Genomic DNA, 18,084 nt, shown 5'->3' with positions numbered 1-18,084 from the left:
GCGTCTCAATATTAGCGCGAAGCTAGATCACACCCGATACAAGTGTCCAGCGGAAGGATGTCAAAATCAACGCCGCTGAGTGGTGCGTTGCAGCTGCTCCCCAATCCGTAGGGCTTCGGTGCCGTCATCCACCAAGGACTCCTTGAACCACTGGTGCTTCAACGCTTCCTTGGCCGTGATGCGGTTCTTCGGGTCATACACGAATATCCGCTGAAGGAGATCGAGGAATAGTTTATGGAACTTGGTGTTGGTCGGGATGAAATCCTGCGGCTGGTTAGCAATCCTGATCCGGCTCTAGGCCGTGAGTGGAAGGGGCTCGTACCGGAAGCTGCTTCATTGCCCTCACATACTTTCGTGAGGCACGAGTGGTCTGATCGTTCGGGTATTCAAGCTTGTTCCTGTTGAAATACCTGGGACTGTCAGCATAGTTCGGCGGGTGTAACCACGATGTAACTTACTTGGCGGCCTGGTTTTGGCCTGCGCTGCGACCGCCTTGCATCACCTGCCTCACTAGTCTAGTGTCGATGCGGTCGCCGATAACAGCTTCCATCATGGCAAGGTGCTCCAGGTTGTCATGCGTCTGGAAAAGGGCATCCCCAGTAAAGAACTCCACGAGGATGCAACCGATACTCCAAATGTCGCAAGGGAAGCTCCAGCCCAGATTTAAAATGATCTCGGGGGCCCGATAGTGTCTAGTGGACACCACAGACGAGTGATACTCATCATCAAAGGTGGCTGACCCAAAGTCAATCAGTCGGATCTCACTGTCCAATAGCACACGTCTTTGACGTGCACTCCGGGAAATGGCATGCGAAGAGGATGGGATGGTGCGATTATAGGTGAACGTTTGGTAAGCGTTGCTGACGAGGAGGATGTTTTCAGGTTTAAGGTCGGTGTGGATGAGATTGAGGTCATGAAGGACTGAGAATGTCAGCTGGATATCCCCAGTGATAGGCATATTGCCAAAAGTACTCACAAGCTACACTGGTGAACAGCTGTCGGGCGAAGTTTTGAATCTGGCTGCTGGGGAACGGCACAAAGCCGTTTCCCTTCAGAAAATCGAAGACACTTTGCCCCAGCAGATCCGTCACGATACAGATGTGATTGCGATAGTCAAAACAATCCCGCAGGTGGATGCACTTGTTGCGGTTCTGCTTGTCATTGGAGGCCAGTGTGGACAGCACCCGAAGTTCAATCCGCGAAGCATCCCGGTACTTTTGGATCGAGCGGATGATCTTGACGGCACAGCGGGTCTTACGCTGCTTGTCAAACGCTTCAACCACCTTTCCGAAGGTACCTTGCCCCAAGAGTTTGATGATCGAGTCTGCGAAACGTTAGCATCGCTCGTATCTGAATGACCACGAAGGAAGCACATACATCGCTCAGTCAAGGGAGTGTTAGGATTGACAATATAATGGCCATCGTCGTCATCATACTTTTCGCCTCGATTCGCATACTACAGTTGGTTAGCAAAGAAAGAAAAGAGAGAGGAAAATGGGGCGTTGATTTATCACATACATCGCGGACCACAGGTACCGGAACATCCTTTGCCTTGATGGGCGGCTTCGGCGGCGGGACATAGCTCAAGAACGCATCCCCTGCGTTCTCCAACTCCCGCCGTTTTTGCTCATCGCGAGCGGACTTGCGGGTGGTTACGCGCTTGCGTTTCTGGCCAACATTGGCATCTTCGTAAATGATCCCATTACTGGCACCCGAACTTCCCTGGGACAGAGATGTAGGAGCCGTGGTGTGCAGAGAGGTTGTCCGATCAGTCGACAGGGAGGCAGCCGATGACTCCTCGCCATAGTGTTGTGGATTGATTGAGTACGACGGCCGATCATAATACGTGACGTCGTAGGCAGACTCGATGCCAGTGCGCCGTTTTTTCCCGGCCGGCTGAGGAGCGTTGCCGTTGGCTGCCGTGACGGTGGACGCTGTCGCGAGACTGCGCGAGGAGGCCTTGGACTGTTCGGGAGGGGGCGTGTCATCGATGACAATCACCTCCTTCGGAATCCCATTTTTATAGAACTCGCCCCAGTTGGGCTTCCTCCTCCGGGTGCCCTGCGCTGTTGTGCCAGCGCTCACAGCGTTGTGGGCTGGAGGCATTGTTGTGGTGGCAGTGGTTGTGTTGGTGGTTGTGGTAGTCGTTGGGGTGGGTGCGGTTGGCATAAGCTTCGGAGATTGCACGAAAGGAAGGGTAGTAGGCGTCGGGGCGGAAACGGGATAGGGATATGAAGAGGGGGCGAGGCGAGAAGTGGCTGCAGCGGAGGTGGTGGGATAGGATGCGTTCGGTTGGTAGGGTTGATGATGGGGGTATCCGTAGTGTTGCTGATGCGGATGCGTCGCGGTAGCCGTGGAAGGGGTGGACATGATGCAAAGAAAAAGTGTATACTAGCCGGATGTCCTCACGGCGGATTCCGGCTAGATGAAGGAGAGAGGGGAAGGAAGAGAAAGGAGGGAAAAGAGAAAGGAGATAAGGACGTGAAGAGGAGGAAGAGAAGAAAGAGGAAAGGAGAGAGAGAGGGTGGTGGTGGAGGGGAGGAGATTCACAGTCGCCGGATGGTCGTCGGCCGTCCGAATTGTCGTAGTAACAAGCGGCAGTCGTTCCTCGTAGTAATCCTAATCTCTGCGAAACTACCTGGGAGCAGGGTTCGAACACCCGGGGATTCTCGTGTTGAGATTCCAGCAAAAAGTGGAATGAAAATTGATGGGGGTATAGAAAAGAATCAAAAGATGAAAAGGATTGCAAGAGAGAAAAATAAAAAGAAGAGTCAAGGAGAATATTATCGGGCAAAGGAAAGGAAGAGCGAGTCGAGAGGCGTGGGGATCACTGGCTGGAGGGATGGATGGATGGATGGATGGCGAGGCGGTCGGTCGGGGGAACCAGCAGGCGTCCGAGAAACGCTTCGTACGGTACGGATGAGCTCACGAAGGAAGACTCATTGGGTCACCGGGTGAGCCAAAGGAGAAATCATTGAAGTGTCGAAGAGCATCAGCTTGGGGTGGTGGGTTTATCAAAGAATGGTGAGCATCGATGAAAGGGGGAGAAAAGCAAGAAGTGGTGGTGGTGGTGCTCCGCGAAGACTGGAATTTGAAAATGGGAGAGGCGATGAGATCTGGTGACAGATAGACGGACTCCAGAAAAGAAACTGAGTTGCGCTGGAACGGGAAATTCCAGCGCCCAGAGAGCAAGTGAAAATGGGATCCTTCCCAAGAAGTAAGTAGTTGGTAAGGACCAGTTTATCCTCGTCAATTCTTGCCTGGATTTTAAAACAATTCGGCCTACAGCAACAAGCACTACAAAGAAGACGGACAATAACAACTACAAATCTTCTTCTATGATGGGGAGATCAAAATGGCAGCGTGCAGAACTTATTCCTTCAGCCCGCATTTACTGACCAAAAAGAATACAGACCGAACAGAACCTCCTCTCCACCATTACGGCGGTCTCAAGGGTCATGGTGGATGATGGCGCCTCGCCGCACGAGCACCACCACAGAAGGTTTGTTCGGTTACGACACAGACACACACACACACATACAACTCGCCCTCTTCATCCTCCATTCCAGTCGGTGTCATTGGGCCTTCTGGATCAATCAATCCTCCGAGGAAGCCTATTCTTCGGCTGGACACCGTCTTCGATGTCGGGTGTCTTGCTTGCACTTTGGCAATTCCCCCTTTTCTCTATGCGGCAATAGCCCATGAAAGGGCAATCGCGATTATCAATAATAGTAATTCCAATCCCAAACAACGATCTGGCACGGTTTTTGTAGGCGCAGATCGCAAGGCTCATCTAACCCAACCAGCCCCGGAGGCAAAACATAGCGCCGGAGTTTGAGGCGAGTCTAGGCTTCCAAGCTCTGGATGACATCCACCGGTTGAGGTCCTTTCTTCCGCGAACCGAAATGTCAGATATGAAACACGTTACCAATTACCCTGCGAGACCCAAATGGTCAGGTAAGAAAGAGGGATGATCATGGTGATAAGGTATGGGTGGCATTGTAGATGTGTTCAACCGGCCTTTCTTGTCATCGCTCTACTCGTCTGCGGTCTTCACCGTGCAGTGTTAGTCTACTTCGTAGTAGTTAGTGGTGATGGTCTGGTGGCAATATGTCGTCGTGGCTGCTGTTGCGTTTCGGGCACCTTCAGACGACCGGAGAGGGCTGCTGCATGACATGCGTTTTTCCACCTGGTGGGAAGTAAAACTAAGAGAACTAACTCGTTTGCAGTAGTGAGAAGAGATGCCTCGTACCGCCAATTTGCCCTGGGAGAAGGTTTAATAATAACCCGAAAGAACGATGCTCTGGATGATGACGCCGCGGAGGCGTTTGATTGGATTTGGGGGCGGCGAATCTCCGCTTTTCGGCCTTGTGCTCCCTTCGTCCCAATTCTTTAGTCCCTGATCTCTGACATCATTCCCCCGAAGTTGATCCTCTTGTTTTTGAAGTTGGGGGTGGTACCCTCCCCCGCTGAGTTGATCATGCTCTTGGGGAACCCCACTTTGCTGCTCTCGTCTGCAGAAAAAAAGGGATCAATCGTAGGGATGAGAGGGCGATGATCCGAGTGTGACTGGACCGATGGCTGAAAGTCTGGTGGACAAGCTGATTGGCAACTTTCCCCGGGCAAACGATGAAGTCAGATTCAGTAGTTGTTCCGGCTGAAAGAGACTTGCGTGTTTGGTCCCACCCGATGCCCCGAACGATCTAGCGTCAACCCTAAACTGCTCTGGGAAACCTCGGGCTTGGCATGCAGTACAAATGGCCTCAGGTACGAAACAAACTACAACTACGCGGGAAATAGTAGGGAACGAAGGGATAGAAGACGGCCAGTCTGCTAGGCAAATGTGTCATATCATTTCAAACGTATGAAATGCAGTGACCGAGTCGATACACGGAGAGACGGAGTCTATCCATGTCGTTTCTTTCATTTCTTTTGTTTTGCTCTCTTCTCCCCGTGGCACACTGGCAAAGCCAAATATCATCGGGGCGTCAAATTGTCGTCTTCCAGACAACACGTCACTGAACTGTCCGACAATATCCACAATCCCCATAGACTGGCGTTTGCTGCTCACTGCCGTCAGTTAGGAGATAGAGCAAGCGGATTGCAATAGCAAAACCCTGATTCCCCTCCGTAACACACGGGCATAAGAAAAGTAATACATCCACATGAAATATCGGGCAGAGACCCGGGACAATTAAACAGGGGGTAGTAAGCTTGGAAGAACGGAAGAGAATCGGGGGCTTGAGTATTACTCAGACAATAGTCCGGGGCCTCACAATCGGATGCGAAAAGAATGGGCAAATGCACATACAATGAATGATAAGAACACCAACTGCGAGCACTGCGGAGTATGCAACCTTGCCAAGTAACCACGATCCTGCGCAGTCACAGCACGGAACCCAAAACGGAATTACAAACCGCTGAAGCGACACATGCTAGGTAATCTTAGTCCGCTCGATCCTCCTTCACATCTTTCGAATAGGCCTTTTGTACGTGTCGGGGGCCTCTGCCATCCAGCTCCAGCATGAATAGAACATCCCGAACCTGGATGCCGGCACCTTTATCTTTGTCTTCTCGCCATGTTCCCAGACGTTTTGCAGGCACGGCGGCTGGCTCACCGGAACGTCCGGGTTTGTCCGCGCTTGCAGGCGGCGTGGCGGTGTTGACCCGGGACGGCGTTGAAAATCCACTGCCAGCTGCTGCACCACGATTTAACCACGAGTACGTTTTTTTGCTTCCAAACATGCGACCAGATAGCATGCTGTTAGTAGCCAAGCGCGCGGTCTCTACTGACTGCTGATGTTGCTGAGCCTCGCTGGCCTTGGCATCCATGAGCTTTTTGGCCTCCTTCTTCGACATTCCCTTCTTATCGATGCTAGGGGCTCTCTCTCCGATCGGTGTGGAGGCGCCGGAGCCAGGGATATCCACAGATTCTGATCGGCTCGCTCCCCCTTCTCCAAGGATGGCATTTGCGCTGCGCTTGGTACGTTTCGCAGCACGCGCCTCTTCGCTGGAATTGTCCTTATCCATAAGCAGGCGATACTTCTCCGACAGTGGTTTGGTACCCTGCGATTCGATTGCTGAATGTGGGCCTATATGCCAACCGATTAGTCTAGAACACTTCTTGAAGCCTCGGGGTAAACAAACGCTTGAGTGGTGTGCTAGGATTTTCCACCCTCCCATTGACAGCATTAGCCGAAGTAGCAACGTCCTTCCACTCAGTGGGGACAACCCCATGTGAGTGTGCGCGTCGACTGCGAGCCAGTGTTGAAGAATAATCGACCACCGTTCGCAACCGCTCCTCACATGCGATAGACATTAAGCTGAGAATGTCCAATAGAGGTGCACCGGTCTGGTTCAAAATTGTCTGCCCGGAACGTATGATCGATGATCCATCTGGTCCAGTGACTTCAATAGGCTGTTGGCGACCGGGTACGGGATGATACAATCCTTCTGCCGGTATACGGACTCCGAGTTCGAATCCACGTTTCTGCAGCCTCTGCTCCAAAACCTTGGTCCACAAGAAAGAGTCTTGTAAAGTATACTGTGCGCGCCGAGCTGCCTCAGTGTCTTCGCGGGTCGGCTCGTTAGGATCCTTGAAGGGCGCAGGAGGCTGCGTCGACGGCTCCCTGTAGAAGGAATCCTGCGTCGTCGCCGGCTTATATGGGGAGGGTTGTTCAAAACTAGGAGTCGTAGGAACGCTCCCAGTCGTCGACGCTTGTGATGTGAACGAAGTATTCACAGCAGGTGGCACCGGTTGTTGAGGTTGTTGCTGCGGAATCTGTGGCTGTTGAGGGCGAGGTGGTTGTTGAGCCTGCACCGGAGGACCAGAGTAACTGCTTGTCAGGTACGCCTCCTCTTCCCGCACATCAATTCCTGATGATGCTAGCACATCTGTGAGCTCGGCAGCATCGGTAGCCTTGTCTGCCGGTCGAGAAGGGGGTCCCATCGCGCCTGGAGGTGGAGGCGGAGGAGCGGGAGTCTGGGGGACGCCGTTCATATTCATGGTCGGTGCAGTCATGGGAGCCGGCTGGTGTTGCGGTAGTTGTAAGGTCCCGAAGCTAGGTGAGGCGTAAGGAGACTGGGACTGAGGGAGAGGTGAAAGATGTTGGCGCTTGAGAGGTGGAGGGACACCACCGTTTACAGGCGACGGGGCACCAGGTGAAGGTGAGGAACCCGGTGGGGAGAATGACTGCGTCAAGTGTTGTTGCTGGGGTTGCGCCATGGTGAATGGATGTTGTGACTTCGATGAAAATTCCAACTCGAAGAATTAAAGGCAAGACCGAGTCACGGTTGCGCTGGACGCTAGAAGGGAAGGTGTTTCGCGTTGTATGTATGTAGGAAAACCAGGCGGACTACTTTAACCGCCTCCACCACCAAGTGAGACCATCTCAGGTCATCGCAAGCAAGATATGAATGGCGTAGAGAGATCGAACAGGGAGTCTTGGTGAAGAAGCGAGCACCGGAGGGAGGGAAGAAGGTCGACGGGGTTTATCGGTGTTACTCTCGCGAACGGCGAAGGGGAGCTTCGCACCGACGAGGTTTGCTGTTGCGGCGATCCGGCCGGGAGCATCACGTGGCTGGCTTAGGTAAGTCCGCGCCATGTTGGACCTTGCGCTTCTTGGTTTCGCGACTTTCCGTGTCTTTAATGCGCCCAGTTGCAGGAAATGCAGAAGATATAACACACTTTGCCTGTTGCTCAAGATACTACTGTGGTGGACGCTGCACTGACTGTTTACACTCCTGCAGATTTAGATCAGGTTCTGTGCAGTACATGTCATGGGCAATCAATCCCGCGTCAACTGACATCCTACGGAGCAGAGGCAGCTAGTTTAGGAATATCGGCACTTCCAGGAACACCATCACCTACTATTGACGCCGTCGCATCTGTACTGGCCTGCTGCATACTCTCATCAGTTCTGCATCGCTACCTGTAGCTTATCCGAAACTCCCAATCATGGCCACAAAGCGAAAGGCGTCGGCCTTAAATGCCGCGGTGGATGACGAGCCGGCCGATCCAACGGATGAATTGGCTTTCTATTGTCTAGGAGGTGGAAATGAAGTCGGGCGATCATGTCACATAATCCAGTATAAAGGCAAAACAGTGATGGTGTGTCATTCGCAACCCAATGCTGTAACTACTGTTTACTGACTGTGGTTTCATTAGCTTGACGCTGGTATGCATCCTGCGAAAGAAGGCTTCTCAGCCCTGCCCTTCTTCGACGAATTTGACCTCAGCACGGTAGATATTCTTTTGATCAGCCAGTATGTGGGACAGTCTCTCTTTTGCGTTCCCCTAGTCACCCTTCCTACACCGTTGCCCCCGAGCATGCGGGGATTGTTCATGGCCGTGGATTGCATCCCACACCACATACCTCCTTGGTTTCCCAGCATGGTGGCAGGGTTCTTCTCTGCCATCATAGCAATTGCATCTGCTCATGTACTGAGAGACACAATACAATATATGCTAGTTATTCATCTTGGTCTTTGCGTTGTATCTCTGTATCCGTGCCTTTTAACGCAGCCTCTGCTACATCATTGCAATTTCATTCTTGCTCGACCATCTGAATCGGACAGTCGGCTGATAGATACTCTACTTAACCCATAGTTTCCATGTTGATCATTCCTCCGCGCTCCCCTATGTGCTCAGCAAGACCAATTTCAAGGGCCGTGTATTCATGACACACGCCACCAAAGCCATCTACAAATGGTTGATTCAGGACAATGTGCGTGTGAGCAGCACGGCCTCGTCTTCGGATCAACGCACCACTCTGTATACCGAGCAGGACCATTTATCTACGCTTCCCTTGATCGAGACGATCGACTTTAACACAACGCACACCATCAATAGCATTCGCATTACTCCCTTCCCTGCTGGCCACGTCCTTGGTGCGGCAATGTTCCTAATTTCAATCGCCGGCCTCAACATTCTCTTTACCGGTGACTACTCTCGTGAAGAAGACAGACACTTGATCCCAGCCGAAGTTCCCAAAGGTGTGAAAATCGACGTGCTTATCACAGAATCGACGTTCGGCATCTCCTCCAATCCCCCCCGCCTGGAACGTGAAGCCGCCCTTATGAAAGCCATTACCGGAGTCCTGAATCGCGGAGGCAGGGTCTTAATGCCGGTGTTTGCCCTGGGTCGCGCACAAGAGTTGTTGCTCATTCTGGATGAATATTGGGAGACACATCCCGAACTTCAGAAGATACCTATCTACTATATCGGAAATACGGCTCGCAGATGTATGGTCGTGTATCAAACATATATAGGTGCAATGAACGACAACATTAAGCGACTCTTCCGTCAGCGTATGGCGGAAGCGGAAGCTAGTGGTGACAAGAGTGTCAGTGCAGGGCCCTGGGACTTCAGATTCGTCAGAAGTTTGCGCAGCCTGGAACGTTTCGATGATGTAGGGGGATGTGTTATGCTGGCTTCCCCAGGTATGCTCCAGACAGGAACCAGTAGGGAGCTTCTGGAGCGGTGGGCCCCGAACGAACGCAATGGTGTGGTCATGACAGGCTACAGTGTTGAGGGCACGATGGCCAAGCAGATCCTGAACGAACCGGAGCAAATCCCTGCGGTCATGTCAAGAGCAACAACGGGATTGGTGAGGCGAGGCATGGCTGCCGGAAATGAAGAAGAGCAGAAGGTTATGATTCCCAGAAGATGTACAGTGGATGAGGTCAGTTTCGCAGCCCATGTAGATGGAGTTGAGAACAGAAATTTCATTGAGGAAGTCTCTGCACCTGTTGTGGTATGTAGCCCCGTTTACTTTCCGTCACAATATGTTTGGATTACTCATTCTCCTTAGATTCTTGTCCACGGTGAAAAGCACCAAATGATGCGACTCAAGTCGAAGCTGCTCAGTCTCAACGCCGAGAAGACCGTCAAAGTCAAGGTATACACGCCGGGTAACTGCGAAGAAGTTCGTATCCCGTTCAAGAAGGACAAGATCGCAAAGGTAGTGGGTAAATTGGCTCAGATCGCGCCTCCTTCGGAGCAAGACGATGGCCAGCTCATGTCCGGCGTCCTTGTCCAAAATGGCTTCAACTTATCATTGATGGCACCCGACGATCTCCGCGAGTATGCTGGTTTGACCACAACCGCCATTACATGCAAGCAGCATATTACGTTAAGCTCTGCAAGCATGGACCTAATCAAGTGGGCTCTTGAAGGTACCTTTGGTGCCATTGAAGAAGTCGGCAAGCCACAGCAGGAAGTTGTCAAGAAGGGACAGGAAGACGAATCCGACAAAGCCAACGGAGACAAACTCAAGGAGGAAGCCGCCGATGAAGAAATCCCCATGGGAGATACGCAAACCTACCTGGTCATGGGTTGCGTGCTCATCCGATACTATCCTCGCACTCGCGAAGTCGAACTTGAATGGGAAGGAAACATGATGAACGACGGAGTTGCTGATGCAGTCATGGCGGTCCTCCTGACTGTTGAGAGCAGCCCTGCGTCAGTGAAACGTAAGTGGCAACCACCCATAATAATGCCTATGAAGAACCATCCTACTAACTACAAATCATACAGAATCCGCAAAGCACAAGCATCACCATCACCACCACCATCACGACGATGACCACGCCCACCAAATTCTCAATCCCCACTCCAACGTCGGACCAGAAGAGCGTTTCCGACGTCTCCTCATGATGCTCCAAGCACAATTCGGCTCCGAGATCACAGCCATCGAGCGCCCACGCCTACCCCCTAATAGTATCACCAATGGCACCACCGACAAAGTTGACTCCGACGACAAGTCGACCCCTGTGAAGGAAGAAGAAGAGGAGGAAGAGGAAGAAGAAGACGACCTAACAGAGCTAGAAGCAGCCGAGATCTCTCGTCTCCACGCACTAGGTATTCCATTCCCCGGACTCGAAATCAAGGTTGACAAGCACATCGCCCGGATATGGCTGGAAGATTTGGAAGTGGAGTGCGCCAACCCTGCGCTAAGGGATCGGGTGCGCGTCGTTGTCGAACGAGCCGTGGAAACCGTGGCGAGCATGTGGGCAGAGGGACCTGCGCCTGCTACAGTGGTGGCCGCAAATGGAGAAAGCAAAGATCAGGATGCTTCTACGGGATTGAAGGCGACAGCGATTGAGGCTAAAGCGTGATATGAATCTGTAATTGGTGTATGTAACTATAAGCTTTTGATATGTTCCACTTGAAATAGTGACTATTTCCTCCCAGCCAGTACCTTAATTTAGTAAAGGCCGGCTATATAGGGTATATGAGTTATACTCCTCCTCCTCCTGCTGCTGCTGCTTAAATGCTGCTTAATGATGGGTCAGGTGTGGATTTGTGCGGGTAGTCAACATTGCTGCTAGGAAATGTGTGCTGCTGAAGCCATTGGTATGGGATATGAGAAGAAGAGTTCGAGCAAAAAGCAAAAGCGTCCAACAGAGTACCCGGTGCGCTTTAGGTCGCCGCACAGAATTCTCTGTACGCTGATCGGAGTTCCTTGAACTGATGATACTCGGGAGACATCAAATCGAGGTAAGTAGTTTCCGGGGTACTCGGCTGCTTTCAAGGCATGTAGGAACGTGTCAAATCGCGCTTCTAATACGTCGGTTCCTAGCGGCCTTCCTCCCGGTATAAGAAAGCGCCCTCGTGGGCTTTCGCGTGTCCTTGGCTGATAATTCTTTGATTATCGGCCATGTGGTCATCGGTAGCTGGAAAGAAATCTTCCTCGGATCTTAGCAAACCCAAGGGTATACTCAACACTCATTCTCTGGCCAGTTTCATCTCTAGGATAGATAGTCTTGCGTTCTGGCGAGCCAACTCGACACCGGCGTTATTTCCTGTTATCATCTCGTCTTTCACAGCTTCCACGCGCATTTCATCGGCTTCAGGGATTCGGCGGTTTAATATTGATATTCGACGATACTATAGCGGTTGCTCGTTCGTCTGTGTAGATCTCAAAGTCAGCAGGAGCAGGGCCTTTTGATTTCTTGGAGCGTTTTTCATTGTGAAGGGGGAAAAAGTGGATAAACGGGAAGTATGAGTAGAGTAGGCGTAGTATGTGGACAGAAAGCAAAAGGGAAGTACCCAAGCAGAAAGAATTAAGCTTCTTGATATGTTCCACTTGAACTTCACTATTTCCTCACTGAACAAATTACCTAGCACAGCTCAAAAGAAATGAAAATCTCATAATAGAGTGACATGCCTGTAAGCCTTCCGGTAGGCCAAGCCTGATCCAAGGGCTTAATCATTTCATGTTGAGCCTTGGGGAGTACTGCGTGAGACGACATGGTTCCAGAGGACAGAGGAAGGACGAAATCACCATTCACTGTACATTCACTTGCTCGGAAACACAGAGCTTTCCGTACTATTTCATCAGATCCCCGTCAGTACCCGCCTATGGATACGGTACCTACGTAGATACACCATAATGCAGACATCATCTACTTACCTCCCGGTACATATATTTCACCCCTCACATTCTCACCTTACTACTTCCTTTATTCAAAGCTCATAACCATACTTTTTACGACGTGCTATTCTCCAGCGTTTCTTAACCCACGCCTTCAAGAACGGCAGTACCCCATCGGAGCGACACCTTCCCAAGACGCAGTGTCAACGTGCTTTCCCAAACAACCTTTCTACCGCGGCTTCCCAGTCAACAAGTAAATCTTGGGCCCGAGTCTCAAAAATGGTTGCTGCTACAAAGCGGTCGCTTTCTGAATTTCTTGAAGGCGATGAACTGTTCGTGGAAGCTGAGAGAGACGAGATGATAACAGTTATACACTCAGAGGTTGATCAGCTCCGCAAGGATATTGAAAAGCTTGGAGTGGAACTGGCCGGAACTAAACAAGAACTGGCCGGGACTAAACAAGAACTGTCCGAATTTCAACAAGAACTGGCCGGAATTGAACAAAGACTGGCCGAATCTCAACACGCATCTGATCAGTTCGGGCTGCAGGCGCGCGCACAATTCAGCAATGGTTTCATCGATATCAGAGACAGATTCCTCTCCTCGTTCCGAAGAGATGTTTTGAATGATACGGCGGTTGAAACTCAACGACTCATCCGTATTGGAAATGTAAGAGCCCATGGAGGCCATTTCAAGGCGGATGCCTCCTTTTATGAAGAAGATTCGCGTTATCTCGATGAAGGTGGAAAGATACACCCACCACGCAATGACCGGGATACCTTTGTGCTTCTCTATGGGGTTGATCCTAGCCTTGCTAAGAAGATCGGTAAGTTTTGATATATTATATCCGCCGGATCTCTATTAGCATTCCTGTATTTCCCATTTTGTTTATCCAGGGGCTGACCTTACCTACATTAAGACTACATTCCGATAATCAATGTAATAGAAAGACATGCCACAGTCAAGGCCTCTGAGAAGAGAATAGGAATTGACTTATTTGAGGAACGGTTCTACAAATTTCTAGATGCCTTGGTTTCAGCTGGGTATGCAGGTGATTACTTGGATCCCATGCAAGCAGATGCTCAGCATAATGAACTCCATGAAGCATATAAGGCTTTCTGGGTTGCTAGCAGATTGGTGCGATGACAGCACTGGCAGGCTTGAAACGATGACGTGGACTGCGTGAGACCAAGATGGCTGTGGCTTTGATTCTTTTCTTTCTACTCGGATGCTTTAGTGCTTTTTTGTATTATGTTGAGACATTCACTGCAGCCAGGCAGCTGTCAGCTGATCCTTCGCCTCTTCTTCCTGTGTGGCCTCTGACCACCCAATCCAACCACCAACCATCTTCTTGAGATCTAGATAGATCAAATCCATGTATCTTTGACCCTACGTCTTGACATATTATAAAGAGACATCAATTGTATTCTCCTTAAAATGGATCTAGTTGACTACCCTCCATCCTTCAACAAGACAGACGGACCCTCGCATTGACTGCTGATGCAATCAGTCAATGCACCATCGCAACAACTGCGTACGTATCCTTAGCAGCAGAGTCTACTGCAAGCAATTCCATATCCCGTCATTAAGCTGCACTAACTTTCGCAAAAACAACATCAAGCACCTTGACCGCCGTATCCACGATGATATCGATCTCCTCCTTGGAGATATTATACGGCGGCGCCAGAATGATATGGTTCCCTTTCATACAATCCACCGTCCCGTTAGCAGCATACAACGACACCCCATACTCCGGTTTCAACCCGGTCTCTTGGATCAGAAACGCCACGCCCTTGTCCGGACTGAATGGTTCTTTGGTCTCTTTGTCTTTCACGAATTCGATCTGCAGACACAAGGCACATTAGTCTTCATCCGATCCGATCCTCAGAGGACAAAAGATCGTGGAACAAGGGGAATTACTTACACCCCAGAACAGCCCCTTCCCTCTGATATCGCCCACATACGGATGTTGCTCTAAGCTGCCCCGTAACCTTTCTTCCAAGTACTTACCCATGTTCCTGACATTCTCGAGCAGGTTATCCCGTTTGATGACCTTCTGCACGGCTAACGCGGCAGCACATGCAATAGGATGGCCTTGGTACGTTTGGCCGTGCCGGAACACCCCTGTGCCTTTGTCGAGGGCCCCGACGACTTTCTCGCTGATGAGGATACCAGAGACGGGTGCATATCCGCCTCCTAGTCCCTTGCCGATGGTTTGGATATCGGGAACTACGTCCTCTTGTTCCCAGGCGTGGAGGGTACCGCAGCGTCCCATCCCGCTCATGATCTCGTCTAGAATGAAAAGCGCACCGTACTTTTCACAGATTGCTTTCATGGCGGGGAAGTAGCCAGGGAGGGCGGGGACGGCGCCTAGGGCCTGGTTTGATGGTTGCTTGCGTTAGTTGCTGAGCTTTGTGTGGAAGAGGTGGCTCTGTCGAGGGCCTGATGTTGAATTTAAGAAGGGTTGCTTGCTTACCGCTCCTACAACCGGCTCTGCAATGAAAGCGCAGACATTTTCTGGTCCGACGCGCTGGAACTCTGCGTCGAGCTCTGCTGCTAGCCGGGCGACGTAATCCGCGTCGGACTCACCTGCTTTCTTGCCTCGGTAGGGGTAACAAGGCGAGACGTGGGATGTGTTGTTTGCTAGGATTGGCTCAAAAGGCTCTCGACGTATCATGTGTCCGCCAACTGACAAGGCACCTAGAGTGACGCCGTGGTAGGAGGGCTTCCGGGCAATGAACCTGGATCGTTGTAATTGGGGAGTGGGTAGCTCGACGAAGTATTGACGGGCTAATTTCAGTGCGGCCTCGACAGCCTCGGAGCCTGGGCATACGTGAGTACTCCTTTGATCGAAAGGTCGTGAAGAGTGGGTGTGTTGACGTACCAGAATTCACAACGAGCAACTTCGAGAGCTTGCCTCCAGTCGACTCAGTAAGGAAGGTAGCAAGCTCTTCCGATGCTTCTGTCCCAAAGAATGCCGTATGGCAGTATGACAACTTGTTGATTTGATCAATCACCGCTTGGCTGACCTCCTCATGGCCATGGCCTAGGCAGGATACGGCGGCACCACCGGTCGAATCGAGAAACTTGGTGCCATCCTCAAGGAAGATGTAGCTGCCTTTACCGCCGATAGCTTTCTTGGGAACGAAGCGGGTATCACGGTGGAGGACGGAGCTTTGGGTGACAGTCTCTGGCTCTTCGTGAGCTAGGAACAATGGATTAAGATTGTCTGGTATACTACTAGTTGGAACGTACCTGGCTTGCTCATGATTGAAGAGGATATAGATAGTCGTAGGAGTAGAACAAATGTAGATTCAGTGCATAGAGCTGGATAAATATTTCTGAAGCCATGATTGCAGCATGATGCAGGGCTATTTATGTCTGCGATAAGCCCTTTCGACTGCTCCCTCTTCTTGATATCACTTAGTGACTCAGGGTGTGGGGAGGAGCGGGGATGGAGTCCGGCGGGGAGCCGGCAACCCAATCCTAGGAAGCCGAGCGCATGGTTGGCCGTCTCCGCCGACGGGCCGATCTCCGACCTGATGGTGGTTATCGTGCTCGTTTGAGTCGTCCATCTCTCCATCATCTCCTGCTGACGCGGAGATGAGTAACCTCCCTCGCTTAAGGCGATGCAACATCTTGGCTTTGTTAATGATGGATCACGAAGGGGTCGCACTGCGACAACTTGTTGCTACACCATGCCTTTGAGTGGACATCAACTTAGTATAGTACATCAATGAGAATGTCTCTACATGTCGTGTCAGCTTATATATAAGCTACTAGTAGGAATCCGTTGGATACTATGTCAATCAGGATTCTATCGCTGGATGTTCCATGGTAATGAGTGCCATCCTAGCTTGGTGCCCTACGATGCCCTCTATGCCGAAGTCGACCCTTTTCTGGGATATCTCTTCCATCGTCAACCCTAATTAGTATCCAGGCAGAACTGCGGGAGTCGTAGAGGTAGAGAGCTGGTCTAACACATTGCAACCCTTGAATCCCAGATAGGCGATGTGGGAAGTAAAGCTCGGCGTACAGGACCTATTAGAGCGACAATGTCAAGGCATAATCATGTGCATCATCTGCAGCAAACAAAGGTAAGGTTTGTACGGTACATAATAGAGCAGTTGCTCAGAAGCAAATCAAGGGCTGCATGTAGTACTAGTGATGGGTATCTCCGCTGCGATGCGGGCGGTGGGCGGACAAAGCTCTCCGCTCCGCAGTTGGTTGGCCACTAAAACTCCCTGCCGCACAGAAAGGCCACCACGGCTTCACTACAACAGCCCACCTGCTCAACCTTCCGCTCCGGACACATTAGCGTGTCTTAATCTTATACATATTTTTCTACGCTGTTATTATTACCTATACTGAGTCTTAATCATGTCACGACACGCCCAAGTAGAGGAGGTGTACGACTCTGACCCGGAGGAAGTTGCTCCCTCCGATTCCTCGCCCGCCAACTTCGCCAATGAGTCCATCCTTTCTGGAGCTGGAGTACCTATGTCCGGCTCAATACCCATGAGGCCCGCTCCTGAACCTCAGCGCGAGATCCCCAAGCATTATCAATGCCTGTACCCGATATACTTCGACAAGTCGCGGTCCCGCGCGGAGGGCCGCAAGGTTGGAAGTGAGCTGGCGGTTGAGAACCCGTTAGCGAGGGACATTGTCGATGCGGTGCAGATGTTGGGACTGAATGTCGGATTCGAGCCTGAGAAGCTGCATCCCAAGGACTGGGCCAACCCTGGACGTGTGCGTGTCCTGCTGAAGAACGAGGACGGGAAGCTGGTCAACTCGAGAATCAAGAACAGTCAGTGTACCCCAACCTGTTCGCAGGTTACTATCAGAGTCGACCCCTTTTGATATGGCTTGATTGCAGTTTCCTTTATCTAACCATGACTGCAGAACACCACCTTTACATCCTCGTGGCGCAATACCTCAAGGCTCACCCTACCACCGAAGAATCCCCCTACCGTCTTAGAATCCGAGGACTCCCCATGCCCGAGAAACTACCTGCTGCGCCCGTCGCTCCCCGTGGATGGAAGATTGGAAAGATTCTGCCTATACACTCTCCGGCCTACAGCGGTGGTGGAGTCAGCGATAACCCGCTCAAGGACGCCATGGCTGAGATGCAGAACATGCAGGGTATGCCCGGCATGCCCCAGATACCTGGAATGCCGGATCTGGCGGGGATGATGGGAGGAATGGGGGGAATGGGGGGCATGGGTGGAAGCCCGTCTGCTGGAGGCAGCGAAAAGAAGAAGAAGGATAAGAAGAAGGGCAAGGCGTGAAGCACTTGTCGGTGTTTCTTCATGTGGTACATAGGCTTTTGATTGCATTGGCACGGGCGAAAGGCGTTATGATGATTCATGTATAGAGGGCATCTCTGCTGTTCTCTTGATACCAAGTCGAATGAAATGATCAATGAGTGGGGACATGTCTGGTTTGTGGTATTGGATGTAGCTGTCAGGTGCCATCTTCCGTCTCCGCAGCGGATGGCAGCCGTCGCTTCTCTACTTTATTCTGCGGAGATCATTCCCAAAAAAATTTATTGCGTACCTAGACCATGCTCTGCAAGACCTCACACCTCTCAGTAAATAATCATGGGTCAATCCAAATCACTCCGAGTTTCTCGGGAGGACCATCCGACCGTCTTGCGTATATGGTCGCTGTCATTGGCCGAGCCGGCGCAATCGCCGATAAGTAGAAC

General features: G+C 51.3%; 6 protein-coding genes across 6 annotated transcripts; 3 read left to right on the top strand and 3 right to left on the bottom strand.

Annotated features, from left to right (window-relative positions):
- Positions 1-66: 66 nt before the first annotated feature.
- On the bottom strand, positions 67-2,370 carry AtWU_05796 (putative protein kinase (Lkh1); the record flags this gene model as incomplete). The annotated part of the gene is made up of 6 exons (XM_035500906.1): positions 67-264; positions 323-410; positions 459-921; positions 977-1,324; positions 1,378-1,456; positions 1,519-2,370. 6 exons carry the CDS (start codon positions 2,368-2,370, stop codon positions 67-69), a joined length of 2,028 nt encoding a protein of 675 aa, XP_035356799.1.
- A 3,075-nt stretch (positions 2,371-5,445) lies between these two features.
- Positions 5,446-7,225, bottom strand: AtWU_05795 (uncharacterized protein; the record flags this gene model as incomplete). Its single annotated transcript, XM_035500905.1, has 2 exons — positions 5,446-6,092; positions 6,148-7,225. 2 exons carry the CDS (start codon positions 7,223-7,225, stop codon positions 5,446-5,448), a joined length of 1,725 nt encoding a protein of 574 aa, XP_035356798.1.
- A 732-nt stretch (positions 7,226-7,957) lies between these two features.
- ysh1 (cleavage polyadenylation factor subunit YSH1) lies at positions 7,958-11,118 on the top strand (the record flags this gene model as incomplete). Its single annotated transcript, XM_035500904.1, has 5 exons — positions 7,958-8,110; positions 8,168-8,265; positions 8,609-9,755; positions 9,813-10,473; positions 10,538-11,118. The coding sequence occupies 5 exons, from the start codon at positions 7,958-7,960 to the stop codon at positions 11,116-11,118; spliced, it is 2,640 nt and encodes an 879-aa protein (XP_035356797.1).
- Positions 11,119-12,656: 1,538 nt separating this feature from the next.
- On the top strand, positions 12,657-13,523 carry AtWU_05793 (coiled-coil domain-containing protein; the record flags this gene model as incomplete). Its single annotated transcript, XM_035500903.1, has 2 exons — positions 12,657-13,203; positions 13,297-13,523. The coding sequence occupies 2 exons, from the start codon at positions 12,657-12,659 to the stop codon at positions 13,521-13,523; spliced, it is 774 nt and encodes a 257-aa protein (XP_035356796.1).
- A 439-nt stretch (positions 13,524-13,962) lies between these two features.
- Positions 13,963-15,645, bottom strand: AtWU_05792 (aminotransferase, class III; the record flags this gene model as incomplete). The annotated part of the gene is made up of 5 exons (XM_035500902.1): positions 13,963-14,220; positions 14,302-14,754; positions 14,854-15,200; positions 15,262-15,567; positions 15,633-15,645. 5 exons carry the CDS (start codon positions 15,643-15,645, stop codon positions 13,963-13,965), a joined length of 1,377 nt encoding a protein of 458 aa, XP_035356795.1.
- Positions 15,646-16,757: 1,112 nt separating this feature from the next.
- On the top strand, positions 16,758-17,665 carry AtWU_05791 (RNA-binding signal recognition particle subunit SEC65; the record flags this gene model as incomplete). The annotated part of the gene is made up of 2 exons (XM_035500901.1): positions 16,758-17,184; positions 17,280-17,665. The coding sequence occupies 2 exons, from the start codon at positions 16,758-16,760 to the stop codon at positions 17,663-17,665; spliced, it is 813 nt and encodes a 270-aa protein (XP_035356794.1).
- Between the last annotated feature and the right edge of the window lie 419 nt (positions 17,666-18,084).

The sequence above is a fragment of the Aspergillus tubingensis genome (genome assembly GCF_013340325.1).
Source record: "Aspergillus tubingensis WU-2223L DNA, scaffold_7, whole genome shotgun sequence".
Classification (NCBI taxonomy): Eukaryota; Fungi; Ascomycota; class Eurotiomycetes; order Eurotiales; family Aspergillaceae; genus Aspergillus; species Aspergillus tubingensis.
This window is presented reverse-complemented; position numbering and strand designations above follow the sequence as displayed.